We start from the raw sequence: 23,859 nt of genomic DNA on the forward strand, positions 1-23,859 counted from the left end.
AAGTAGATAATTATAAAACATTAATATTAAAAAAGAAAATTATAAAAAAAATCTATTTTTTTAATTAAAAAATATTATTAATATATTCGTGTCGGGTCGGGAATCTCGTCGGGTAGAGTTTTCGATTCCGATCCCGAAATTGATCGGGTCGGGAAAAATCCAGACCATTTGGATCGGAAAAAGTTCGGGATAGAAAAAATTCGGGACGGAAACGAGTTGAAAATCGAGAAGGATCGGGAATTTTCTGAATTTTGTCAGCCTTAAATCTTAATAGACACGGCCTATAAGGTTAATATTTTAGCCTTTTTTGTATTTGTTTGAACTCAATTATTTAGTGTCATATGTAAAATCCTAATCCAAAGGCACTTCAATAATATTTTAGCCCCTTGAATCCTACATTAATCAATTTCTCTTCTTTTGTTCATGCTCTCATGGACTTGGTCATTTTTTTAATAACTTGTAGATATAATATAAATAGACTTCTCAGTTTTTGTTGAATTTGGAAAATTTAAATAGTGGGCTTTTAACTAGCTTGATAAAGTTTTCAATGAATCTTAAACAATTTTTGAGTCACCGTATAAGACGTTCAGATATTAATGATGATGATTAGTTGTGTGTTGGAGTTGATGATCATAAGATCATGTTATTTAATTAATTAGTGAAAAAGATTAGTTGATATGCTACCGTGTTTGGTGAAACTAAATAGTTATTTCCAAATACATAATTATATTGTTATACTATCTTGTTAATCATACCAGTAACAGTTGAATCAACTAAAAAAAACTATGTTGTTAATTGGGAGAGAAATGGTTCGAAAACTGGATTATACAATTTTGATAAATATGTTTCTTTCTAAAAAAGTTAGATGAGTAGTATTTATTTAATTATTTTAAATATTTATTAACTTGTTATTGATGTAATATATTATCTCTGATATATTTATGTTTTGTTTAGTGCATTTGTATTTGCCAACTGCATTTTACAACTATTTATCGCAATAAGAGGGTTTTTTTTTTTTTTTTGCCTCATACACCATCGAACACATGCACGACTCTGAAATCATGCAAGTCATATAAACTACACTAGGTAAATGACACATAAATATCCTATGAAACAAACTCGTACAAAAAAGTGATGATATGAGAAATAAAACTCATACATCGATTGAATGCTCATGTACTCCAACAACTAGTACATTTCGTGAGGAGCGATTATATTGTATACTTTGTATATATTATCTTTATAGTAAAAGTAAAAACTCCGACTAAGATATTCAAATATTTAAAATGTTTTTTTCTAATATAACTAATTTATTTAATTTTTCAAAATTACTTCATTCCACGTACGTACGTGATCCAGATTTCCAGACTATTTCTTAATGGACAATTATATCACATTTCTTCTCTTGTCACATTAAGAAAGTGTTTGAAAAAGCTTCTACGAATCACTTTTCAGTTTTTCTTTTACAAAATTTCAAATTTTTGTAAAGGATAAGCTGAGAAGTGAGAAATGTTTCCTAGAAACTCTCCAAAACACGAGCTAAATACACCAAAAATATAATTACACTATCTAATTTCTCACACCAATCAACTTAAAATTAAGCTTTCTTAGTGAAATTAGATAATGCTAAACATTCACCTTAAATATTTATTAATGTTCAAATTATATCTGCATATAATAGACGTTGGGACTTAGGGTTTGCAGACTCATGTACAGTGCACCAATAAATTCTATGCAAAGTATGTTTATTGATAGAGTTCAATAAATTAATCGACAGTAAAGTTGGTTTGACATATTTTATAAAATCAATATTTCTTCAAATAATATGAATTAAATCTTGTTTTCGGTGGCTCGTCACATAAGAAGTCCAAAGTTACACGTGTTGACATGGAACAATTATATGATGGGTGAAAAGTTATTGGAATATGTTCTATATTATCTTCTGTATATTTTGTATTTTGTATTTTTCTTTTATCTTTTAGGTTTTTTAGTTGTATATAAACTAGTCTTGTATTCATTCTTGAGAATATATCAAAACAATATTATTACATCGGTTTCTACATGGTATCACGAGCCTTTGGCATACGCCACTAAAATATCCTTAACCCTAGCCGCCGTCGACCTCCCTCTTTGCCGAGCCGCCGCTGCCGTTTTTCCATGGCCGCCGCCGCCACTACAGCTGCTGCCCCTGCCACTCCGATCTCCTTCAATGCTACTGCTCATGCGCCTTTGAAGCTCACCTCCTCCAACTTTCTCTCATGGCGTCTGCAGTTCACGACCCTCCTTACTGGTCATGATCTGCTTGGATTTGTTGATGGTTCTCATCTCTGTCCGGCCAAATTAGTTACAACCGATACCACTTCAACGCTGAATCCTGCGTACACCGCTTGGATCTGCCAGGATCAACTGATATTGAATATTATCATTGGATCACTATCTCCGTCATTGATTCCTTTATTGCTACTGCCACCACATCCGCAGATGCTTGGAACACCCTTGCCCTTACTTATGGCAAGCCCTCCCGTGGCCGCATAACCCAGTTAAAGACGCAACTTCGCAATCCAATCAAGGGCAACCAGTCCATCACTGAATTCATGCAATTCATCAAATCCAAAGCTGATGAACTGGCTCTCATGAATGCACCTGTCGACATCGAGGATCTCACCATCAAAGTTCTTCATGGTCTGAATGATGATTATAAAGAACTTGCTCATGCTATTCAAGCCCGTGATTCTGCAATATCGTTTGAGGAGTTACATGATAAACTCCTAAATCATGAAGCTCATTTGGCTGCTCGCAGGGACACCCAGATCACACTTCCGGTCACCGCCAATCCGTCTGCCAGATCGACTGGGGGCTTTCGCCATTCACTGCCCGTCGCAACTAACGCCCCCGTCGCGCACCACCAACCCATTCGCCACCCTGGCGGCTGGGCTTCGCGGCAGCCGCAGCAATCATCTCCGTCAGCAAAAGGACAGCGTGTCCCTCGACCCTATCTTGGGCGTTGTCAGCTCTGCGGTCATCAGGGGCATTCTGCCAAACACTGCCCGAATTTTCAGTATCTTCCAGCTCCTACGGCAGCTTCTGGGCAGTCTTATTCCGCCTCTGGTCCTTCTGCTTCCCCAGCGGCTTACTCGCTTGCACCGTTTTCTCCGTCTGACTGGATTCTTGACTCTGGCGCCACTCATGTGGCATCTGATCTTGCCAATTTCTCAATGCATGACCCTTATGTGGGTTCTGATGGTGTAATTGTTGGTGATGACACTGGTCTTCCCATCACCCACACAGGTTGTCTCTCATCACCCATTACTTCTGCTTCTCTTCAATTTCCTCATGTCTTGTGTGTGCCCTCAATTTAGAAGAATCTTTTATCAGTTTTACAACTGTGTAAATCTAATGACGTCCTGGTTGTTTTCTCTTCCTCTGCTTTTCAGGTGAAGGACCGTCGCACCGGGGCAATTCTCCATCAGGATCCACTTAAAGATGGTGTCTACTCCTGGTCTGCGCCCACACCGTCTTCACCACTGGCATTTACCTCCTCTTTTGTGTCTCAGCCCGTCTGGCATCATCGTCTAGGTCATCCATCTGATCGAGTCCTACGTCAATTAGTAGTTTCTAAGTCGTTGTTGTCCTTTAATTCTCCGTTGCATCGTTTTAATTGTAACTCTTGCCAGTGCAATAAATTCATAAATTACCTTTTCATGATTCTTCATTATCCTCTCAATTTCCTTTTGAACTTATTTTTTCTGATGTCTGGACCTCCCCTGTTCTTTCTAGTGATGGCTATAAATATTATGTTATCTTTGTTGATCACTATAGCAAATATATTTGGCTTTATCCTTTAAAACATAAGTCGGACGTTCTCCCTGTTTTTCGGTGTTTCAAGTCACTTGTGGAAAAACGTTTTGGTCGTCTCGTTCTCACCATATACACTGATAATACTGGTGAATTTCTTGCTCTCAAAGACTTTCTTAGTCTGCATGAGATTTCTCATCTGACCACTCCTCCCCATACTCCTGAACACAATGGCTTCGCTGAACGTCGTCATCGTCATGTTGTTGAAACTGGTCTAGCGCTTCTCCATCATGCGTCTGTCCCTACCAAGTTTTGGCCTTTTGCCTTTGCCACAGCAGTTTACCTCATCAATAGACTTCCTAAACTCAATTTGTCCTACATGTCGTCCTTCGAACGCTTGCTCGGTGTCCCCCCAAATCTCTCTAAACTTCGTATCTTTGGTTGCCTTTGCTACCCCTGGCTTCGCCCATATTCTTCCCACAAGCTTACCCAATGCTCATCACCTTGTGTCTTCCTTGGTTACTCCCTCACACAGAGTGCCTACCTGTCTTTTGAGTTATCATCTGGCAAAATCTTCGTCTCGCGTCATGTTGTCTTTGTCGAGTCTGAATTTCCCTTTTCCAGTGGTGGTTCTGGTGCAGGTTCATCTCTGGGAGTGCCGTCTGATGTGCCGATGGAGGATTCCCTGGCTGCTGCTAGGGGTGTTCAAACTTCGGATAAAACCAAAAAAACCGGAAATCCAAATCGGAAAAACCAAACACCGAACCGAAAACCGAAATTTGAAATTCGGATATAAATGTTAAAACCGAAATTTATTTTGTTCAGTTTCGGATTATATATCTCAAAACCGAACCGACCGAAAAAACCGAAATTTTATTAAATTAATAATTTTATTTATATAATTGTTTATATTATATATTTTATGAGATGATACCTAATGAATAAAAAATCATTTTAAATAATTTTTAGTTGATTGTTGTTTATTTAAGTCATTTAGACTTTGAATTTAAATATTTTACAAAAAAATCATTTAAAAGATAACATATTATATTTTAAAATATATTTATAATATTAATTAAAATAATTATATCAAAACCGAAATAACCGACCGAAATAACCAAACCGATTTAGTAAAAAACCGAACCGAACCGAATTAAAACGGTTCGGATATCGGATTATATATTTCTAAAATCGAAAACCGGAAAAACCAAAATAAAAAACCGAAAACCGGACCGAACCGACCGATGAACACCCCTAGCTGCTGCTCCTTCACTACCTTGTCCACTTGAGCCGTGTCCTGTGCCAAACACCTGCACCTCTGCTACACCACCCCTGAACCTGCCACCTATCACGACCAAAAATTCACCTCCACCTCCACCCAACCAAACGGCCGTCCCCCCTACCCAACCATCCAGCACCCATCCTATGGTTACTCGCTCCAGAAACAATATCTTCAAACCCAACCCTCGTTTTGGCCTCACCGTTGTTCCTGACTTCACTACATCTGAACCAACCACACATACTTCCGCTCACAAGGACCCTCGCTGGCGTCCAGCCATGTCTGAGGAGTTTGATGCTCTTCTTCGTAATCACACATGGGATCGTGTTCCCTCTGATGTCTCTCAGAATGTGGTTGGCTGCAAATAGGTGTTTCGGCTTAAACGAAAACCGGATGGCTCTGTTGATCGCTACAAGGCTCGCCTTGTTGCGAAGGGATTTCATCAGCGTCTAGGTCTTGATTACTCTGATACTTTCAGTCCTGTGGCGAAGCCCACTACTGTTCGCATTTTGTTGTCTCTGGCTGTCTCTAATGGGTGGTCTCTTCGTCAAATGGATGTGAATAATGCTTTCCTGCAAGGTCAATTGGATGACTGTGTCTATATGGCTCAACCTCCTGGTTTTGTTGATGATTCGCTACCCTCCTATGTTTGTAAACTGAACAAGGCAATCTATGGTCTCAAACAGGCACCGCGCGCTTGGTATACTGCGCTTCATCAGTTTGTCATCAGTGTTGGCTTTACTTGCTCTCTCGCTGACACGTCTCTATTTATTTATCGTTCTGGCGATATTACTATGTATCTCCTTGTCTATGTTGATGATCTCATTCTCACAGGAAATAATTCTGGTGCTCTCCAGGGCTTCATCGATCGCCTAAGCCGTCGTTTTTCTGTCAAAGATCTGGTTTCTTTATCGTATTTTTTAGGTATGGAGGTTGCTTAATATGCAGGGGGCCTTTGTCTATCGCAGAAAAAATATCTTCTTGATGTTCTCACCCGGACGAACATGACTGACTCCAAACCAGTTCAAACTCCGCTTGTCACGACTGCAGCTCTGCACCTGCAGGATGGCTCTTTTCCTGCTGATGCCACCCTGTATCGTGCAATATCTGTCTTTTACTCGGCCTGACATTGCCTTTGCTGTTAACAAATTATCTCAGTTCATGCACTCTCCTTCTTCCCTGCACTGGGGTGCAGTCAAACGTCTCCTGCGCTACTTAAATGGTACACGCTCCTATGGTATTCTTCTTCAAAGGCATTCTTTTCCGACCTTGCATGCCTACTGTGATGCGGATTGGGCTGGTGATCCTAATGATCGCACCTCCACTGGTGCCTATATTGTGTTCTTAGGTTCAACTCCAACTTCGTGGAGCTCCAAAAAGCAGGGGACTGTTGCTCGCTCGTATACTGAGGCCGAATATCGTGCCACTGCATCTACAGCTGCTGAAATACAATGGGTTCGATCACTTCTTGTTGAACTTGGGGTTGCTGCTAGCCTCTCTCCAGTCTCCATCTACTATGACAACATTGGGGCCACTTATTTCTGTGCTAATCCTGTTTTTCATTCTCGCATGAAACATATTGCTCTGGATTATCACTTTGTTCGCGAGCTGGTTCAGAGTAAACAAATTCGAGTTTCTCATGTATCGTCGTCTGATAAGCTGGCTGATGCTCTGACAAAGCCGCTTCCCAGTGCTCGTCTGCGTCTCCTATGTTCCAAGATTGGTGTCTCTATGAGCTCACCATCTTGAGGGGGGCTATTGGAATATATTCTATATCTTGGAATATATTCTATATTATCTTCTGTATATTTTGTATTTTGTATTTTCCTTTTATCTCTTAGGTTTTCTAGTTGTATATAAACTAGTCTTGTATTCATTCTTGGGAATATATCAAAACAATATTATTTCATCGGTTTCTACACAAGTTTCTTAGAATGCGTGTAAGTGAAGACATAAGCAAGTTGAAAAACCCGTCTTGACATGATGAAAAAATTTGTTGAATCTGGGACGTTACAATTGACCAATGTAAATTGTGTTTGAGACTCAATTGCAACAAAAATAAACATAATATAATTTAGTTTGTTTTGTTTTGTTTTATTTTTTTTTTTTTAAAAAAAAAACATATCAATTTCTTTTGTTCCGACTTCCGAACTTACACATCAACCTCACATCACAACTTCCCAACATGAAGTCCGCGCATAGATGAAAATTGGACTAACTAAAATACCAATTTGTTGCAATAAAATTAAATTTTGACCAATTAAAAGGAAAATTTTATATAGGCAAACTTACATACATATTTTGTGAATTTCGTTTTTTGTGGTGCTATTTTGAATTGTTTAAGTTTTTTATTTTTTTCGCCCCATCTCGAACTGGTGATTGTCAGTTTTATCAGAATAGATTATCATTATTTGATATTTTAATATAATAAGACATTAAATAAATAATAGTGTTAACGGTATGATCATACCAAATTTTGTCCTATGCTGGCTGAAAAAGTGAAAAGAAATGAGAAAATGATTTATCAATTAATTAATTTAAATCTTGGATCATGAACCACATGATATACATAATTAATATTATAAGTATTTTTATATTTATTTGTTTATTTGATAATTTATATGCTTAAGGAATATAATAGTTTATAAACTCATGCAGATAATCAATCATAAATTAAAAGCTTAGCTAGATAATAACAATATTATTTTTACTATGTCTATATGTGTGACTGATCGACTTAATACATATTACTATAAAAAAATTAATATTTAAACATACAAAATAATATTTTTTTATGAATCAGATTCAATAAAACGATCTTATACAAATTTAATTTCATGTAATATTCATCGCTTTATACCTAGTTGTTTGCATGGACGGAGCCACCCCAAAGACTGGGGTGGGCTCCAGCGTAAAGGGTTGATTTTTAAAAAATTAAAATTAAAAATTATAGTCTATATGTAATCTTAGCTCAAGTTAATTTTTTTAATTATTCAAATACTCGATCCAATTTATTTTCTAAAATATATTTGTGAGACTTGTTTGATTTGATTTATATTTAAAAAAAATCAAAGAAGAAGAAACCAACTCTTATTCAAGTCATTTTCTCATTCATGTTTCTTCCCACCTGCTTTAAAAATTCAATTTTTATCAAGATTTTATATTTCCTAAAATTAGATTTTGTTGTTTTTTAACTCCTTGATATTATTAATATGTGCAATTGTCGGTTTCTTGTAAATAATTATGAAATGGACTTTTTGAAATGATTTAATTTCATTCCGTTTCTATGATTTTCTATGTCATTTTTTTTATTTTCTTAATTGAAAAATGAAAATGATCTTTATTTTCAAGTGATTTATTTGTAGGATTTATAAATTTTGTTGATTTTATATAGAAAATGAAAATGGAAATTTTTGTTTTTAAAGTTCCTTAATTTTTTTTATTATCATAAATGAGATATTTTTGAGTGGTCCACGTTAAAATTTTTTTCATGATGTACTATATTACTTGAAACATCATATTTTTTTATTTTGAGAATATTGTAAGGATATCAATTAAGGAGAAGATTTAATATATTATATTGTGAAACTTAATTTTTTTATAACCATCAAAATTTTTTCAAAGTCAACTCATTTGAAACATCGATCACATCTTTGGCAGTTTATTATATTTTTTTTGCGTCACTATATAATATTTGTAGTTACCATTAAATATGTTGCATTAATTATAAATTAGTCTTTGTTATATTTTAAATTTTAAATATTTAATTTATATATATATTTATATATATATGTCTTTGTTATATTTTAAATTTTAAATATTTAATTTATATATATATATATATATTTATCGAATTGATCAGCACATGGTGAAATTTTTTTCTGACTACGCCCATGATTGTTTGAACCTTTTTCTAATTGGTTAGTGAAGTTTGTAATCCAGGATCTTATGTCTCTTTAATAATACTACAAATTTTACTAAAAAAAAAAACATAAAATTGTGGTTATCCTTCACAGTTTTCTAAAACAAAAAATGTTATTATTATATATATATTTTTTCCATATTAGAAATCAAACATCTCTATATCATACGTAGATTGTTATTGTAACTTATAAAACATCTTACCAGAATTTAAATATTGGGAAACAAGAGATTAACGTACATAGTGACATTTCGATTGAAATCTGATACTTACGATATTGTATAATTTAAATATTTAAATTTTATTGTTGAGATGAATCATATATAGTTTTTTGTTCTTGATAAATATTTAATTATAAAATTAAAATAAAATTCAAGATCATATACCCAATCCACGTTCACATGAATTGCCCATAAGATTAGTAAGCGATTAATATGAATCTATGATAACTGATCTCTATAGTATAGAATTATATTAAAATTTCACTATTATTAATTATATCATTTTTAATATTGTAATCAATTTATTGATTGTGATGATATGATAAAAATCCTATCATATCTTTATTTATATTTTATTGATATATCAGAATATTGTATAGATATCCATAATTTTAGTTGAATTATACATTAAAATTCTACATGGACTGAGACTGTCTTCCTATAAATAGGGGTCTCTAACTCTTATTAAGGTAACCCTTTTCTTACATATCTCACACATGTCTTTTACACGTTTTTCACATATATTTTTTATCCTTACAATTTTCTTAATTTTTCTATTGGCTTCGTCTCCGGGCGAGTCATCTCATATGTTTTCTTTGATACACAGAAATATTTTCGGATCACATACTTTTTTAAAACAATTTTATGTAAACATTTTTTGAGATTAATTTCATGTAAATTAATTTTATGTTTTTTTTTATAGAAAAAAATTATGTAATTTTTTTTTTTTTGAAGCGAATGTAAAATTTTGATATAATGGAAACAGTAAACGTTTCTACTGATTTTATTTTTTACAAAAAAAATAAAGTTTTCCTTTTGTTCACCCTCTAAGTGATACCAGCCCAAATGCGGCATAGCTTTGTTTAAAGGCTCAGCCCAGGTCCAGTGACATTGCCCTATTTATGGTTTAGAATATTAAAATTTCACTGTTATTACGGCTTATCTTACATTTATTCTCGCACATTTTGATATATTCCGTGTATATCAGTATATGTAGCAGTACTCTTTTTGGAATATGATATGATTTACTGATTTAGGTCCCTTCGTTTATATTATTTATTTATTTAGAAATTAGTAGTTATACACTTGGGGAAAATTCCAAAATTGTTTCTATAAATTGACTTATGACGTTTCGTCCTTTGATTTGTCAAATTTTGATTTCAGTATAAACAAATATTAATCTTTCATGTACATTTAATACGATTTTCGTAGGAGTATGAAATGACGCTGGACACTACTAACATGACTTCAACGTGGTATTAAATATTACTAGTTCGTACGACATCGTATCAATATTCTATCAATTGTCAAACATAACGTATAAAAACAAATACCAAGTTATTGAATTAAGATTATAAAGTTTTATTTAACATGAAAACCCTATTTAAACAAATTTACAATATGATTTTCGGAGTTTTCTTAGTGTCTTTAACCACACATACATGATGTTTTTTTTCTCCATTCATTTTTCACTGAGGTGTTTAATTTTCTTATAGGAATCTTATTTTTTTATTAGTACTGAATAAAATTTCAAGTCCTTGCAAAAATTAATTTCGAATGTGGTATGATATTGAAGAATAAAATAATGCATATAGGGGTACAAAAACTAAGGTCCCGCACCTCCTAAAAAAAGAAAAGGACCAGCCTACACATTGTGAGTGTGATTGATAAAATGAAACCATACAACAAGCATAAACAAAAAGTAACAGATTTAATATCCCCAGTGATATTATATAATGGTTAAAATATGACACATAAAGATATCAACTTTTTTATATAAAAATATAAATATACAAAATGATATTCTTTGATTAATATATAATACATATATAAAATTCCATGAAAAAATTAAATTGAAGTTACTATTGTCTCAATCCGACCTCTATAATGCATTTTGTATTTTATGCAAAATGAACTTTTATATGTGTGTGTGAATTGAATTTTGTAGGCATCTTGAATCTTTTGAAATAGCCTTACTTTTTGTTGTTGTAAGTATAGGTTCTCCTAGCTAAGAGTAAGACATGTAGATGTAACTTTCAACTAATCATTGGAGGAGTGTGATTAATACATGACTGATTCAAGTCCCCTCAACAAATATTAAAATTACGAACTACCTTTTTCTTTTTAAATAAAAATTGAGAAAATTATATTTTTCAAAAATGAATATCATATATATACAACTTCATAAAGTTTTTATTCATCAAAGTGAATGCATTTAGCATAAAGTTCGCATAATTGTGTCTTGAAGCAAACTATCAGAAAGATTACAGAGTCTGTGCATATATCTTAAATTTTAAATTATTTATCATCTCATCTCACGAATCAAGCGATACCTTAATATATATGATAACTCGTTATCCATTAGGTTTAGAATTAGTTAGATACAGATTATCTCTCATAATGATTTTATATTTGATATAAAATATTTTCTCTATATCGTAAGATTCTTGAAACCACAATTTATCTTTGAACTCAAGAAGTAGTTTTCTTGATATGTATTGCAATGAGTACCAAAGCATATATTTCAGCCGACTTTGGACCATGTACATGGGCTACCCGGCCCAGCCCACTTGCAAAAAGAATATTTATATATATCACAAAATTATTGCCCTTTTGACTGCCTCCAGATATTTAATTTATTTATCACATATACTAATACACAATTTTGCTATCTTGCCCACTCATCGTGCCCACCTAATGTGCCCACCATGAGATGACACTCAACTATTGGATGTGATGAATTGTGCGTCCAATAGTTGAGTGACACCTCATGGTGGGCACATTAGGTGGGCACGATGGGTGGGCAGGATAGCAAAACTCTGCTAATACATATAATATATATATATATATATATATTCACACACACACACACACATATATATATATATATATATAATATACTCTTGTATTCTTTTCGAGAATGTAAAGAAAAACCGAAACCGAATCGATTAAAAATTAATACTTTTGAGATACGGGTCGATTCACCGTTCATATCCACAATAAAAATTAATATTTTGAGATAAATTTAATATTTTTTTCATGAATGAGTAAAGTAAGAGATATATCTCACAAAATTGACCGCGAGACATAATTTTTGTTTAAATTAAATTAAACAAAGAAAAAACGGAACATCTTATCGTGTCTGATATTTTTACCAATATTCCATCCCAAGAACAAATGGAGTCAAGCGTAGATTGAATCCGAACTTCAGAAATCCAATCTTCTTGTAATCTAGAAAGCATATATTAAAAGTTCTGGCACACAATTGTTTCAACTGCCGATGTTTTTTTGTTCATGTTCCGGTGCTATCAACAAGAATAGCATATCATCGTATACCATGGACCATGAAAAAAAAAAAAGACAAACACACACACACATTAATATATATATATATATATATATATATATATATATATATATATATTATGGGCATATGATGCCAAATAAAACTTTGGTGAAATGGGTTTTTATCAAAAGAATATACAGTGAGAATAACTCAAATTTTAAAAATTCAAATCTTTTACGATCGAAAGCATTTTATTTATTAAAAACTATTGTTAGTGCTAATGGATCTTTAAATCATAAAAATATTTTAGCCACCAAATTTCAATCAACACATGCAGCGCACGATAATTATTACTTCCCAAGTTACACATCATCTTATTGTTAAAAAAACATAAATTTTTATGAGATTGTCCCAAGCATCAATTTTGTAATCTCCTATCCAATTTGATTATTGCAAAAATATTAATTTTATTTATCAAAAATATTAATTTTGATTTCAGATATGCAAGAGCTAGTCAACCAATCTCATTGATACAAGGGGCGTCCCTGCCCAAAACCCCACCCATGGTGGGACTCCAAATTTTTAAAAATTATAATATATTAGTACGGTTAAATTAATTATTAAAAAAATATTATATTTAATTATAACTATTATAAAACAAAATAAAATCAAAGAATACTTATGCACATCCTACAAAAAATTTGTTGTTCAGACCTATTTTTTCAATCTTCACTCCGTTCATCATCTCTCATATTGATGTTATTTGTTGTCGACCATCATTTTTCATCGCCCATCCATGATTATCAACGTTCGGAACCTCGACTTTAGTAAGGACAAAAAATTTAAGTTGTCCTATGATATTCAGAGCTAGTGCAAGTATATATATAGTGGTGAACGGAGTACCAAATAATTTATATCCTTCAAACTTTTATGCGCATGCTACAAGCAAATCTTGTAACTCTGGTGGTGCGAGTAGATATTTTGTCAAGAGGCATGCATGCTTGTCCTTGTAGAAAGTCATCTGGTAATTTGCAAATTAAATAAGAAAAATAATAAAACTTTTTACATAAGTTACGTTTGTCTCTTTTGGTTTTTATCATTTCAGTAATTAAATTTTTTTTAGTGCCATAAGTTCATTAGCATGTACTTTTCGTTTTTATTCATGACCGGAGTCTTCACATGGTGTTGGATATATAAGCAACATGCCCGCATTAATATAAATTTCTTTGTCAGCAATATCATGTAGTATAGTAAGCACCACATATCAATACTCCGACCAAAAAAAAAATAAAATCTTTTTTTTTTTTAAATCAACTTATTGAACGAAAGACCAAATTTTAATGATAATGAATATTCAATGCAGATGATGATGATGATGATGATGATTATTATTATTATTATTATTATTATTATTATTATTATTATTAATAAGTGAGAATCTGCGGTCGCTAACCCGCACTAGACAAATAACCCTGTACGACATGTTAGCTAGTGCAAGAATGTGTTGGTAGATAGAATCGAACTCCCGATCTCTAGCCAAGTGCTCACCTATTCTACACATATGATTAGTTATTTAATCATAGAGGTGGTGACTCATGAATAAGAATACGTGCGTGCCTAACCTTAATTAGAGATCAACCTTAATAGGAGAACCAAAAATGTATATCAGCTAATTTACATGATTAATTATAATTTAAAAAAATTCTCCCTACAACTTTCTTGAATAGTATAAAACCCTAGCTATAATATTATGTAATTGGTTGAATGATGATATAACGGTAAATTGGGCAAAGTCAATGCAAGAGTACTTGTATATCTTTCATTTTAATTCGAATTTGTTTAACAAATGAGGATGATAATAGAATTTGATAATCACCTCTCGAGATGCAATGACTAATTTCTCTGGGTAGAAACAAACCAAAAGAATTCTAACAAAAAACTTTGTTAATTTGTAAACTAAATAAAAATAAGGAGAAGAATGTACGAATATTATACAGTTGTATTATGCTGGAAATTAAAGCATATATATATATATGGCAAAACTATGAGGGGTACTACGTATAGATATAGTTATCTGAAAGTAAAGACTTAAAGCCTTACTTTTCTTACGTGGAACAACAATGGATCTTCATTCTTCATATATTCCCACTTTAACAATTAATTTTTTTATTTACAGGAATTGGTTTTTAGAAAATAAATACTACAAAAGAAGTAGAATATTTCATTTATCAAAATTTTCAGTTTTATTCAATGGCACCCATTCAAACAATTTATCAAAATATTGGTCATATATCGATAGTCATAAAATGAGACTTTAGCGGGCAAAGAGAGATTAACGTGCCAAAATTCATATTGCATGCCTGGATTATATCTCTAATATCAGACATTTAATTAGGAAATTTCACAAAAAAATTGACGTAATCGATCGAGATTTTTCGATATTTTAAGAAAGCAGTTCGGTTATGAATTTTTACCAAGTAAATGACATACGTCCGGTTTACGTACTCAATTGTGGTTATTGAGGAGACAAGATCACTCAAATCTCTCCACATTTTGTAAATTTAGAGGTTTATCAATTGGCACGACCCACTTTTAAAGACTTCATGATTTATTATTCATTCAATAAAAAAAATTCTCACGGTCCCAAATATATAAATACAATATATATTACTATTATTTTACCAATATATCACTATTTATTAAATACATGAATTATTTCCAACAAATTTTTTATATCATTAAAACACTTATTAAATAAGGGTAACATGGAAAATTTTATGTTAAAAACTTGCTCTTCTGATAATTTTCTTAATTTGTGTGATATATATATATATATATATATGGAAAATACATTTATAAGAAAAAAAACACATAATTTGAAATATTTTATGGTGACGTCATCGTGTAGCCAGCTTATAAATATGCAACAATTCCAAACTCTTTTCACACATCCAAACTCCTCTAGTTTACTTCATTCTCGAGTACCAACTTGAGGTGAGCTTAGCTTCGCTTCACTCATTTTTTTTTAACAGTTCCTTCCTCATCTACCTTGTCTCACTCTCGAGTTTTATCGATGGCTTCGACCTCGATGACCCGTTCCTCAGGCAGCTCATGGACTGCCATGGAGAACAAGGCCTTCGAGAAGGCGTTGGCCGTGTTCGACAAGGACACACCGGACCGTTGGGCCAACGTGGCGAAGACCGTCGGAGGGCGAACCCCCGATGAAGTGAAGAGGCACTACGAAATACTCGTGGAAGATGTCAAGTATATTGAGAGTGGTAGAGTGCCGTTTCCTAAATACAGGACCACCAACGGGGAAGCACAAAGGTCGGTTACATATATATTATTTCTCCAATTTTAAATATTTTGATTTATGGCATTTTCAATATTTTTAAAAGTCGTATCGCTCGCTTCACACACACATACATATAATTTGGCATCCTGATTTCTGTGGTTGGGCACGCTATGGGTCACAAGATGTTCGTATGAATATCATGGAAATATGTAATACAACATGTTTCTCAAGATCCAAAAAGATGTATGAGCAGACAATTGATGTCATGAACATCCCGCGACGTACACATGATGTGTAACAACAAACGCGCACGGGAATATAATACCTATATATATATTGCAAATTTCTCAATTGACAATTTGATATTTTTATGGATAATTAATTGCAAATACTATATTCCCGTGCAGGATGAGGATCGTGAACATGCGGTGAATCGTGAAACACCGTAATATCGAAGATTCATCGATTTGTCATTTTCAGATAAAAAATATTAAGAGTCTATTAATTACTATTAAGTATTAATTAAATTATAAATTTAGGTGTTGTATAGAAGAATCATATCATAAATTATTATAAAATGATGATTCTTCCATAATTATATTTAATTTAACAAAATTCTATCATCAATTAATAATAGGATTATAGGAAGACTCCCAGTCTGTAATCTTTTTTACTCCATGAATAAGACATTCCAGACATATATATCACGTTTAGATTTTGCGACCAGTTTGCAAAAGAATTCTAATGATTTCCAACATTCATATTTGTGTTCCTTTAATTTGCATTTATTGTATTATATAACGTTAGAGTAGCCGAGTATGTCTCTTGCAAGACATATCTCATGGATTTTTATCCGTGAGATCGATGAACTATTTTTATCCACATTTATAATGAAAAAAAATTAATTTTGACATAAAATTAAGGTAATATTTTTAGAGTAACACTCCTGTGAGACTGTCTCATCCGTGAGACGGATCAACCCTACCCATATTTATAATAATAAGTAATACTTTTGGCATAAATTGTAATACTTTTTAATGGATAACCCATACAAGAGATCCGTCTCATAAAAATGACACTTGAGACCGTCTCATAGGAGTTTTTGCCATATTTTTATGGGTGAACCAAATAGAAGATATGTATCATAAATTGACTCGTGAGACCATTTTTTGTGATAATTTTATTGTTACATAATTCTTATATCGTCAAGTATGCCTTTATTTAAGGGAAAAGAAATTAATTAAATTCATACGATCGACTCTTCAGAGTAACATTATTAGTTGTTTTCTAAAATATGCATTCAAATATTTGTAACATGTATTTCAAAATTCTAATATATTTGGATTTTAAAAAATAAATAAATTTATTAAATTTATTAAAATCTCGAGTCTTATAATTAATGTCAAAAACTCCCCGTAAACGAGCCGAGCTACTCGTGAGTAGCTCATAAATCAAAACTCGACTTGAGCTCGATTTGACCGAGCTCGAGCTCGAACTCGAGAACATACAATCGAGCTCGAAATATATGTGTTCGAGTAGATAACACATATAAATATGAAATATAATATAAATATATATATATATATAAATATAATGTATATAATATTTTATTTATTTAATTATTCATATAATTATTTATTTATATATATTTATATATAATTATATATAGTTTTCGAGCTTGAAATCGAGCTCGAGTAGCTCAAGATCGAGTTCGAGTAGCTCGAGATATAGACGAGCTCGAGTAGCTCGAGATATAAATGAGCTCGAGCTCGAGTACAAAATTAACTACTCGATCGAGCTCGAGTAGTTAAATATGAGTCGAGCTCGAGCTCGAGTAGTTAAATATGAGTCGAGCTCGAGCTCGAGTAGTGTGCTACTCGACTCGGCTCGACTCGATTACACCCCTAGTCTCAAGGGTCATTTTTTTTAGACGGATCTCTTATATGAGTTATCCATTAAAAAATATTATTTATGACAACAATATTATTTATTATTATAAATATGGGTAGGATTAACCCGTCTCATGAATGAAACTGTCTCACACGAGTATTACTCATAATTAATTAAGGAAAATACTACATGTACATAGAGGGTTACACGTTGGGTTACACAATGCACATGAAATTACAATATTATCCCTCCACTTAATTTGAAAAAAAATTTCCAAAATAAATTAATGATATTTATGTAATTTCAAATGCAACGTGTAACCCAATTAACCCTCCATGTACATGTAGCATCACCCAATAATTAATGGCGCACTTACGTGAAGGATCCTTCTGCCATCATTATTAGTTTATAAAATCTCATTACGATGCATTTTTTTCCTAACAAAAAGTTTTTAACAACTTTTTTGTCGTAAAATATTTGCGTCGGTGTCAAAAGTTGGTCAATGTAGAAAATCCCGTATATCAATATAATCCCCCGATTTCATGGCTTTAATTCAGCGATTTATGCCAAAAAGTGTGGATTAGAATTAATTACAACTAAAATTATGCGGAAGTATTACGTGTATATCAAGTAAAATATAATTTTTGTTTGTTTAACAAATTAATTATACCAATTGACTTTGTTTTCTGGGGTAGAGATGAATTTATGGTTTTGGGATGAATTTATGGTTTTAAAAAGACTTGAACCTAAAAATTTTGTAAGACGAACATCCATCGATAATGTCAATGAGCATGGAACAATTCAAAATTTTTAAGTCATATTGCAGTTCAGACACCATTCATGTCTTTTTCAGTACTCTTCGAACAAAGATTAACAAGCTTACAATAATAGTTGGCAACTTACAACTTTTTTTATTTTAATAACCGAACACGTGACTTGATTTTATTACTCGTTGTACTATTGAACACAACACTTATTACTTTTCTTTTGTTTTTGTTTTTTTATACATATTCTTTGAAAATATAGGGACTACTACACTACTTCTACAGTTCTACTTGTTTTGCGTACTTCAAATCGTTAGTTGAATGTCGAAAGGATTCGGCAGTAAATATTTAGAAGGACCACCGTTGAAATTGATAAAGAAACGTGGTGGTTATTTCTTCTTGCTAGGTAATATATTCACTCTCGGCTGATATATAGAATGGGCCTCCCTCTATGCATTATTATTCTTTCGATATTTTATTTCTAAATTTTTTAATGTTTTCGGTGAATTTAATTTTAGTTTCGGTGAAGTTTTGTTTGAATTGAGTTTCCAACTTATTATAATTTAGCATGAAATCCAAATTTTATGTATAACAAAATTTGATACAATCCAAATTAATTCGTATCTTGCCAAATCTTCTGTCGGATCATTTCACACGTTAATTTTATGAGACAAATATTTGATCTAACTTCACTCGTTAATAATATTACTCTTCATATCAAAAATATTATTTTTCACCGCAACATTATCATTTGTTGTTAGTTATGCCATGAAAAAATATTATGTAATATACGTGTATATTACTTCTTATAAAAAAAATATATTGTGTAATATATGCTTATAATATTACTTGAGTGAAAAGTATTACGTTTTATGTCAAAATATTATTTTCAGTTTTCACTGCAAGTATAAACCGAGTCATTCTATCTCATGTACACAAAAATTCTTGCGAGACGGTCTCTTGTAAGACGATTTCACGAATCTTTATCCGTAAGATAAGTCAACCCTATCCATATTTACAACTAAAAGTAATACTTTCGACATAAACAATAATATTTTTTCATAGACAAATAGAAGATTCGTTTCACAAAATTGACTTGCAAGATCGTTTTATTGGAATTTTTGTCATTAATTTTTATAATAAAAATATAACTCTTTATTGCCAGTGGATTTGACAAGTCTTACGAATAAAAATCCGTGAAATCGTCTCACCAAATATCAACTCAATTATATATGTCCGTAAAATGTTGCATGCACAAGCTAGAGATTTGATCTTATCATAAATGAATAGGTACATATGAATTTTTATACTTGAATTGGTATTATTTAATTTATTATCTTGCAACTAGAACTAATAGACGGATCTTGGAAAATATAACAATCTGCGGATTCGATCTGTGGATTCTGGCCCAATTTTTTATTTATATTTATTTATTTATTATTTTTTAATATATGTAATTGACATGTAGATCCTTTTATTAGAATCATCTTGGACATATTGTCAATAGGGGTGGCAAAAATTCCCGAAATTCCGATCCTTTCCGAATCCCATCCCATTCCCGTCCCGAAAAAATCCCAACCCGAAATTTTTCCGACCCGAACTTTCGGAATTTTTCCCATCCCATTCCGACGGGATTTCCGACCCGTCCAGAAATAATATAATAATATATTTTATTAATAACTTTATTAATATAATAAACTAAATATTATTAGGTTTTAACTCATATAACACTTAATTCGCATAATTTTTATTGTTAGAACGATAAAATTGTAAAATCACGAAATGAAATTTTATTTTTGTGTATTTTTTTTAAAAATAAATTAATAATTTAATTAATTAATATTTATAATTATCTAATTAGAACAAATATGTAGAACAAGGCTCAAAAGATTAATTTGACAATCTATTTAACCAAATCTATTTAGTAATTGTATCCAAACATTTTATTAATAATTATCCGATACATTTTTTCTCTTAACAAAACCTTGAAACATTATCCAAAATATTTTAATATTATATGATTTAAGTTAAATATTTATTTTTATTTATAAATATAAGTTTCTAAATAGTATATTTAATAAAATAATCACACTTTTTTTTTTATAATTCGGGATTTTATCTCCCTGCCCGATGGGATCCCGAATATTCGGAATCCCGAATAGTTCGGTCCCGAAATTTTCGGGTACGGGATCGGGAGAAAAAAAAGTTTTTCAATTCTTTTCGGGACGGGAGTTGGGTAGGGGGTTTACGGGACGGGTCCCGACCCTATTCCACCCCTAATATTTGTCAATGAATAGGTCTCACATACGATACATTTATATTTTAAGATGGATTGATTCAATCCACGTCAATAGTGAAAATTAATAAATTTGACATAAAAATTAATATTTTTTATTATTCAGGTCAAGTTGTAGATATGTTTCATAAAATGGACATGTGACCGACGTGCGTATATCGTCTCACATGAATTTCAATTTTCATGATGACGAATTGGCCACCGTGTGCATGGATTTTTTAATCCTAATTAATAAATTATTTTTGTTATAAATCGAATGAAAAAGATAATAGAAAATTCAGAAATGAATTGGACTTGTTATTTGTTCTGAACGGATGATCGATCCCTAATTATGGTGTAACATTGATAATAGTATAATACACATACATATGTAGAAACACCCTTTATATAAATCTACAATAATCATAAAAATTATCTTCCTTACACTATCATATTTACTATTATTTATTATTAAAATTAAACTTAATGTATCGTATAATTTTGTGTAGTCGTCAAAGTATTGATAAGAATTTAGAACTATTCTAGCTAGATGTCACGTCCTGAGCTCAATTTCGTGCAAACGCGCGAATTCACAATGTACCTTTACATCTTTGTATTTAAGTCCTCACTTTACAAAATAATGAACCTGCAATCAATACAAGAAAAACGGCAAACGACAACGAATAAAGGGTAGAAAACCGTTGTAACTATCAGCATTGTCAGCATTATCAAAAGCATTGGCCTACGACAACGGTTTTTAATATGTTGTCTTTTATGAATACCACAACGGTTATTTTCGTTGTAAATGTAGCATTGTCAAAGGCATTTCCTACGACAACGGGTTTTTTTCGGTTGTCTTTTACATACGATAACCGTTTATATCCGTTGTCGTAGACTCGAATTTACCATATTACGCAACGTATTAAAACCGTTGTGGTAGAGATACTTTTGACAACAGATATAAACCGTTGTGGTAGATAATTTTGACAAGAGATTTTATCCGTTGTTTTAAATACCTTTTATATATAAAACCGTTATGGTATGGTAATTTTTACAACATATTTAAACCATTGTGGTTATATAAAACCGTTGTCGTAAATATTTTTTACATCATATTAAAACCGTTGTCGTTTTTCTTTTTGAAGGAAACTCCGTTGTGGTTTCTTATTTTTTACAACGTTTCTAACCGTTGTCATATTGCATAAAAAAACAACCAATCTACATTAAATATAAAGCAACTAATTACTATTGTATGCTTCAAATTTTTATAATTTACTACACATCAAAATGAGAGAAACATAATAGCGGTGTAATCAAAATCCAAAATATGCCAGCTAAAAATACACAACAAGAGTTTGTACTCATCCTATCAAACTTAGTAGCATCAAACCATAAATAACATGTCATCGAGAAATTCTGTTCAAAAGCTCACTCGTTGCACCAAAAGAACCAAATCCTCAAGAATATTGCCCTTGAGTTATGTACCTACAAGAGAACACATCGAAAAGATCGAATAAATCTTATCGGTAATAAATTATATGTTTACAAGAATTACTCATACAAGAATATGACATCACTGTTTATCAAAATCTGCATGACCAACAATCTCCCAGTTCCCCAGTGCAAACAAATGCTAGTTGATGCTCAACCAGTGAACTCTAAATACATTAACATACACACCAGCAGAATATTGATTTCAGCAGTGAAGGGATAATGCAATTGCTTATCAATGAGCAACATGAACATTAAACTTGGCAAGAGTTGTTTCAACCCACTCCTCAAACACTAAACCAAAAAAATATCTGAAAGTAACAAATTGTGATATCATCTGGGTAAGAGGTATACTAAATGACATGTGAGTTGAGTTCAAAGACGCTGCTGCACTTTCAAAGAGGTATAAAACCGTTGCTTTAAACCCAATGTATCGTGAGGGAACCAAACAAATCAAAATCGATTGTTATCAAATCAGAGAAAGGATCAAGATGTGTTCTTTACTTTCTCTTCTGTATAATACAAGTACTCCAAACTTTACAACCATAATTCACCTTCATGTGAGTGAGATTGAAAAAAAAACAAAAAAAACAGATTCACAAAAGCTTATTCACAGATTTTTCAATTCACTGAAGCTTATTCACAGACTTTGCAATTCACAGAAGCTTATGAAGTCGATGAAGGAGAGCCAAATACCTAGTCATGAATGTAGTCTAGTACGCATTCTGCCCATTCGGATCGCACTTCATCAATTTCTTCTTTAGAGTAAATTGTTTTGTTGAACTGTTAACAAACCCAAATTATATTAGGTAGTAAAAATCAGTAATTAAGAAGCAAATGCAATAAAAAATTATTTGAGAAAATTCAGAATATGTTAAATATTACCATTGATAAAAGTGAATCCTTCTCGCTGGTGGCATTTTCTTCAACAATCTCTCTCATAAATTTCATCACATAAAACCCACATTGTTTCGCATCAGGTTGTCGAGGACCCTATGTTTAACAAAAATTATCAATGAACTATTTCAGATATATTTTTTAATTTCCTACGTACGTACGTATGTTGGATAGGCGTATCATAATAGAAATTTTGAGAATTTTTCAAGACGAGAACACGGGAAATGAGAGGCTTCATTGCTCCAAAAATTAAAATTTATTTCGAAATTAATTTCTCCAATAGAAAAACTTCCACTTTCACAGTAAAATTTTTTTATTATCATTTAATCCTATTCCATTATACATTACAATAATTTTAAAGTTAAGATAAAAAATATTTCTATATAGTTTTCATGGTTCCACGTGTACTCGTGCCCAAAACAACTTCGATTCCTTTGAAATTTTTATGGTAGGATCGTCTCGAAAATGTGAATCCAATGATATATCATATCATACAAATTTCAATCTCGGTAGTCGGAAATGGAAAGATGACCGAAAATTAGGTGAAATAAGCAATTTTCGGTCATCTTCCTATTTTCGAACACCTAGATTGAAATTTATATCATATAATATATCGTTGGATTCGCATTTTCGAGCGATCCTACCGTGAAAATTTTAAAGCAATCGGATTTGTTTTGGGCATGGGTACACGTGAAACCCACGCACCCTAGGGTGCGTGGGATCAAAACTCATATATATATATAT

General features: G+C 32.0%; 1 protein-coding gene across 1 annotated transcript; it reads left to right on the forward strand.

Annotated features, from left to right (window-relative positions):
- Positions 1-15,473: 15,473 nt before the first annotated feature.
- Positions 15,474-16,471, forward strand: LOC140865867 (transcription factor RADIALIS-like). The gene is made up of 2 exons (XM_073270696.1): positions 15,474-15,830; positions 16,206-16,471. The coding sequence occupies exons 1-2, from the start codon at positions 15,577-15,579 to the stop codon at positions 16,228-16,230; spliced, it is 279 nt and encodes a 92-aa protein (XP_073126797.1). The 5' UTR covers positions 15,474-15,576; the 3' UTR covers positions 16,231-16,471.
- The last annotated feature ends 7,388 nt before the right edge of the window (positions 16,472-23,859 follow it).

Source organism: Henckelia pumila, chromosome 4 (assembly GCF_033568475.1).
Source record: "Henckelia pumila isolate YLH828 chromosome 4, ASM3356847v2, whole genome shotgun sequence".
Taxonomy (NCBI): domain Eukaryota; kingdom Viridiplantae; phylum Streptophyta; class Magnoliopsida; order Lamiales; family Gesneriaceae; genus Henckelia; species Henckelia pumila.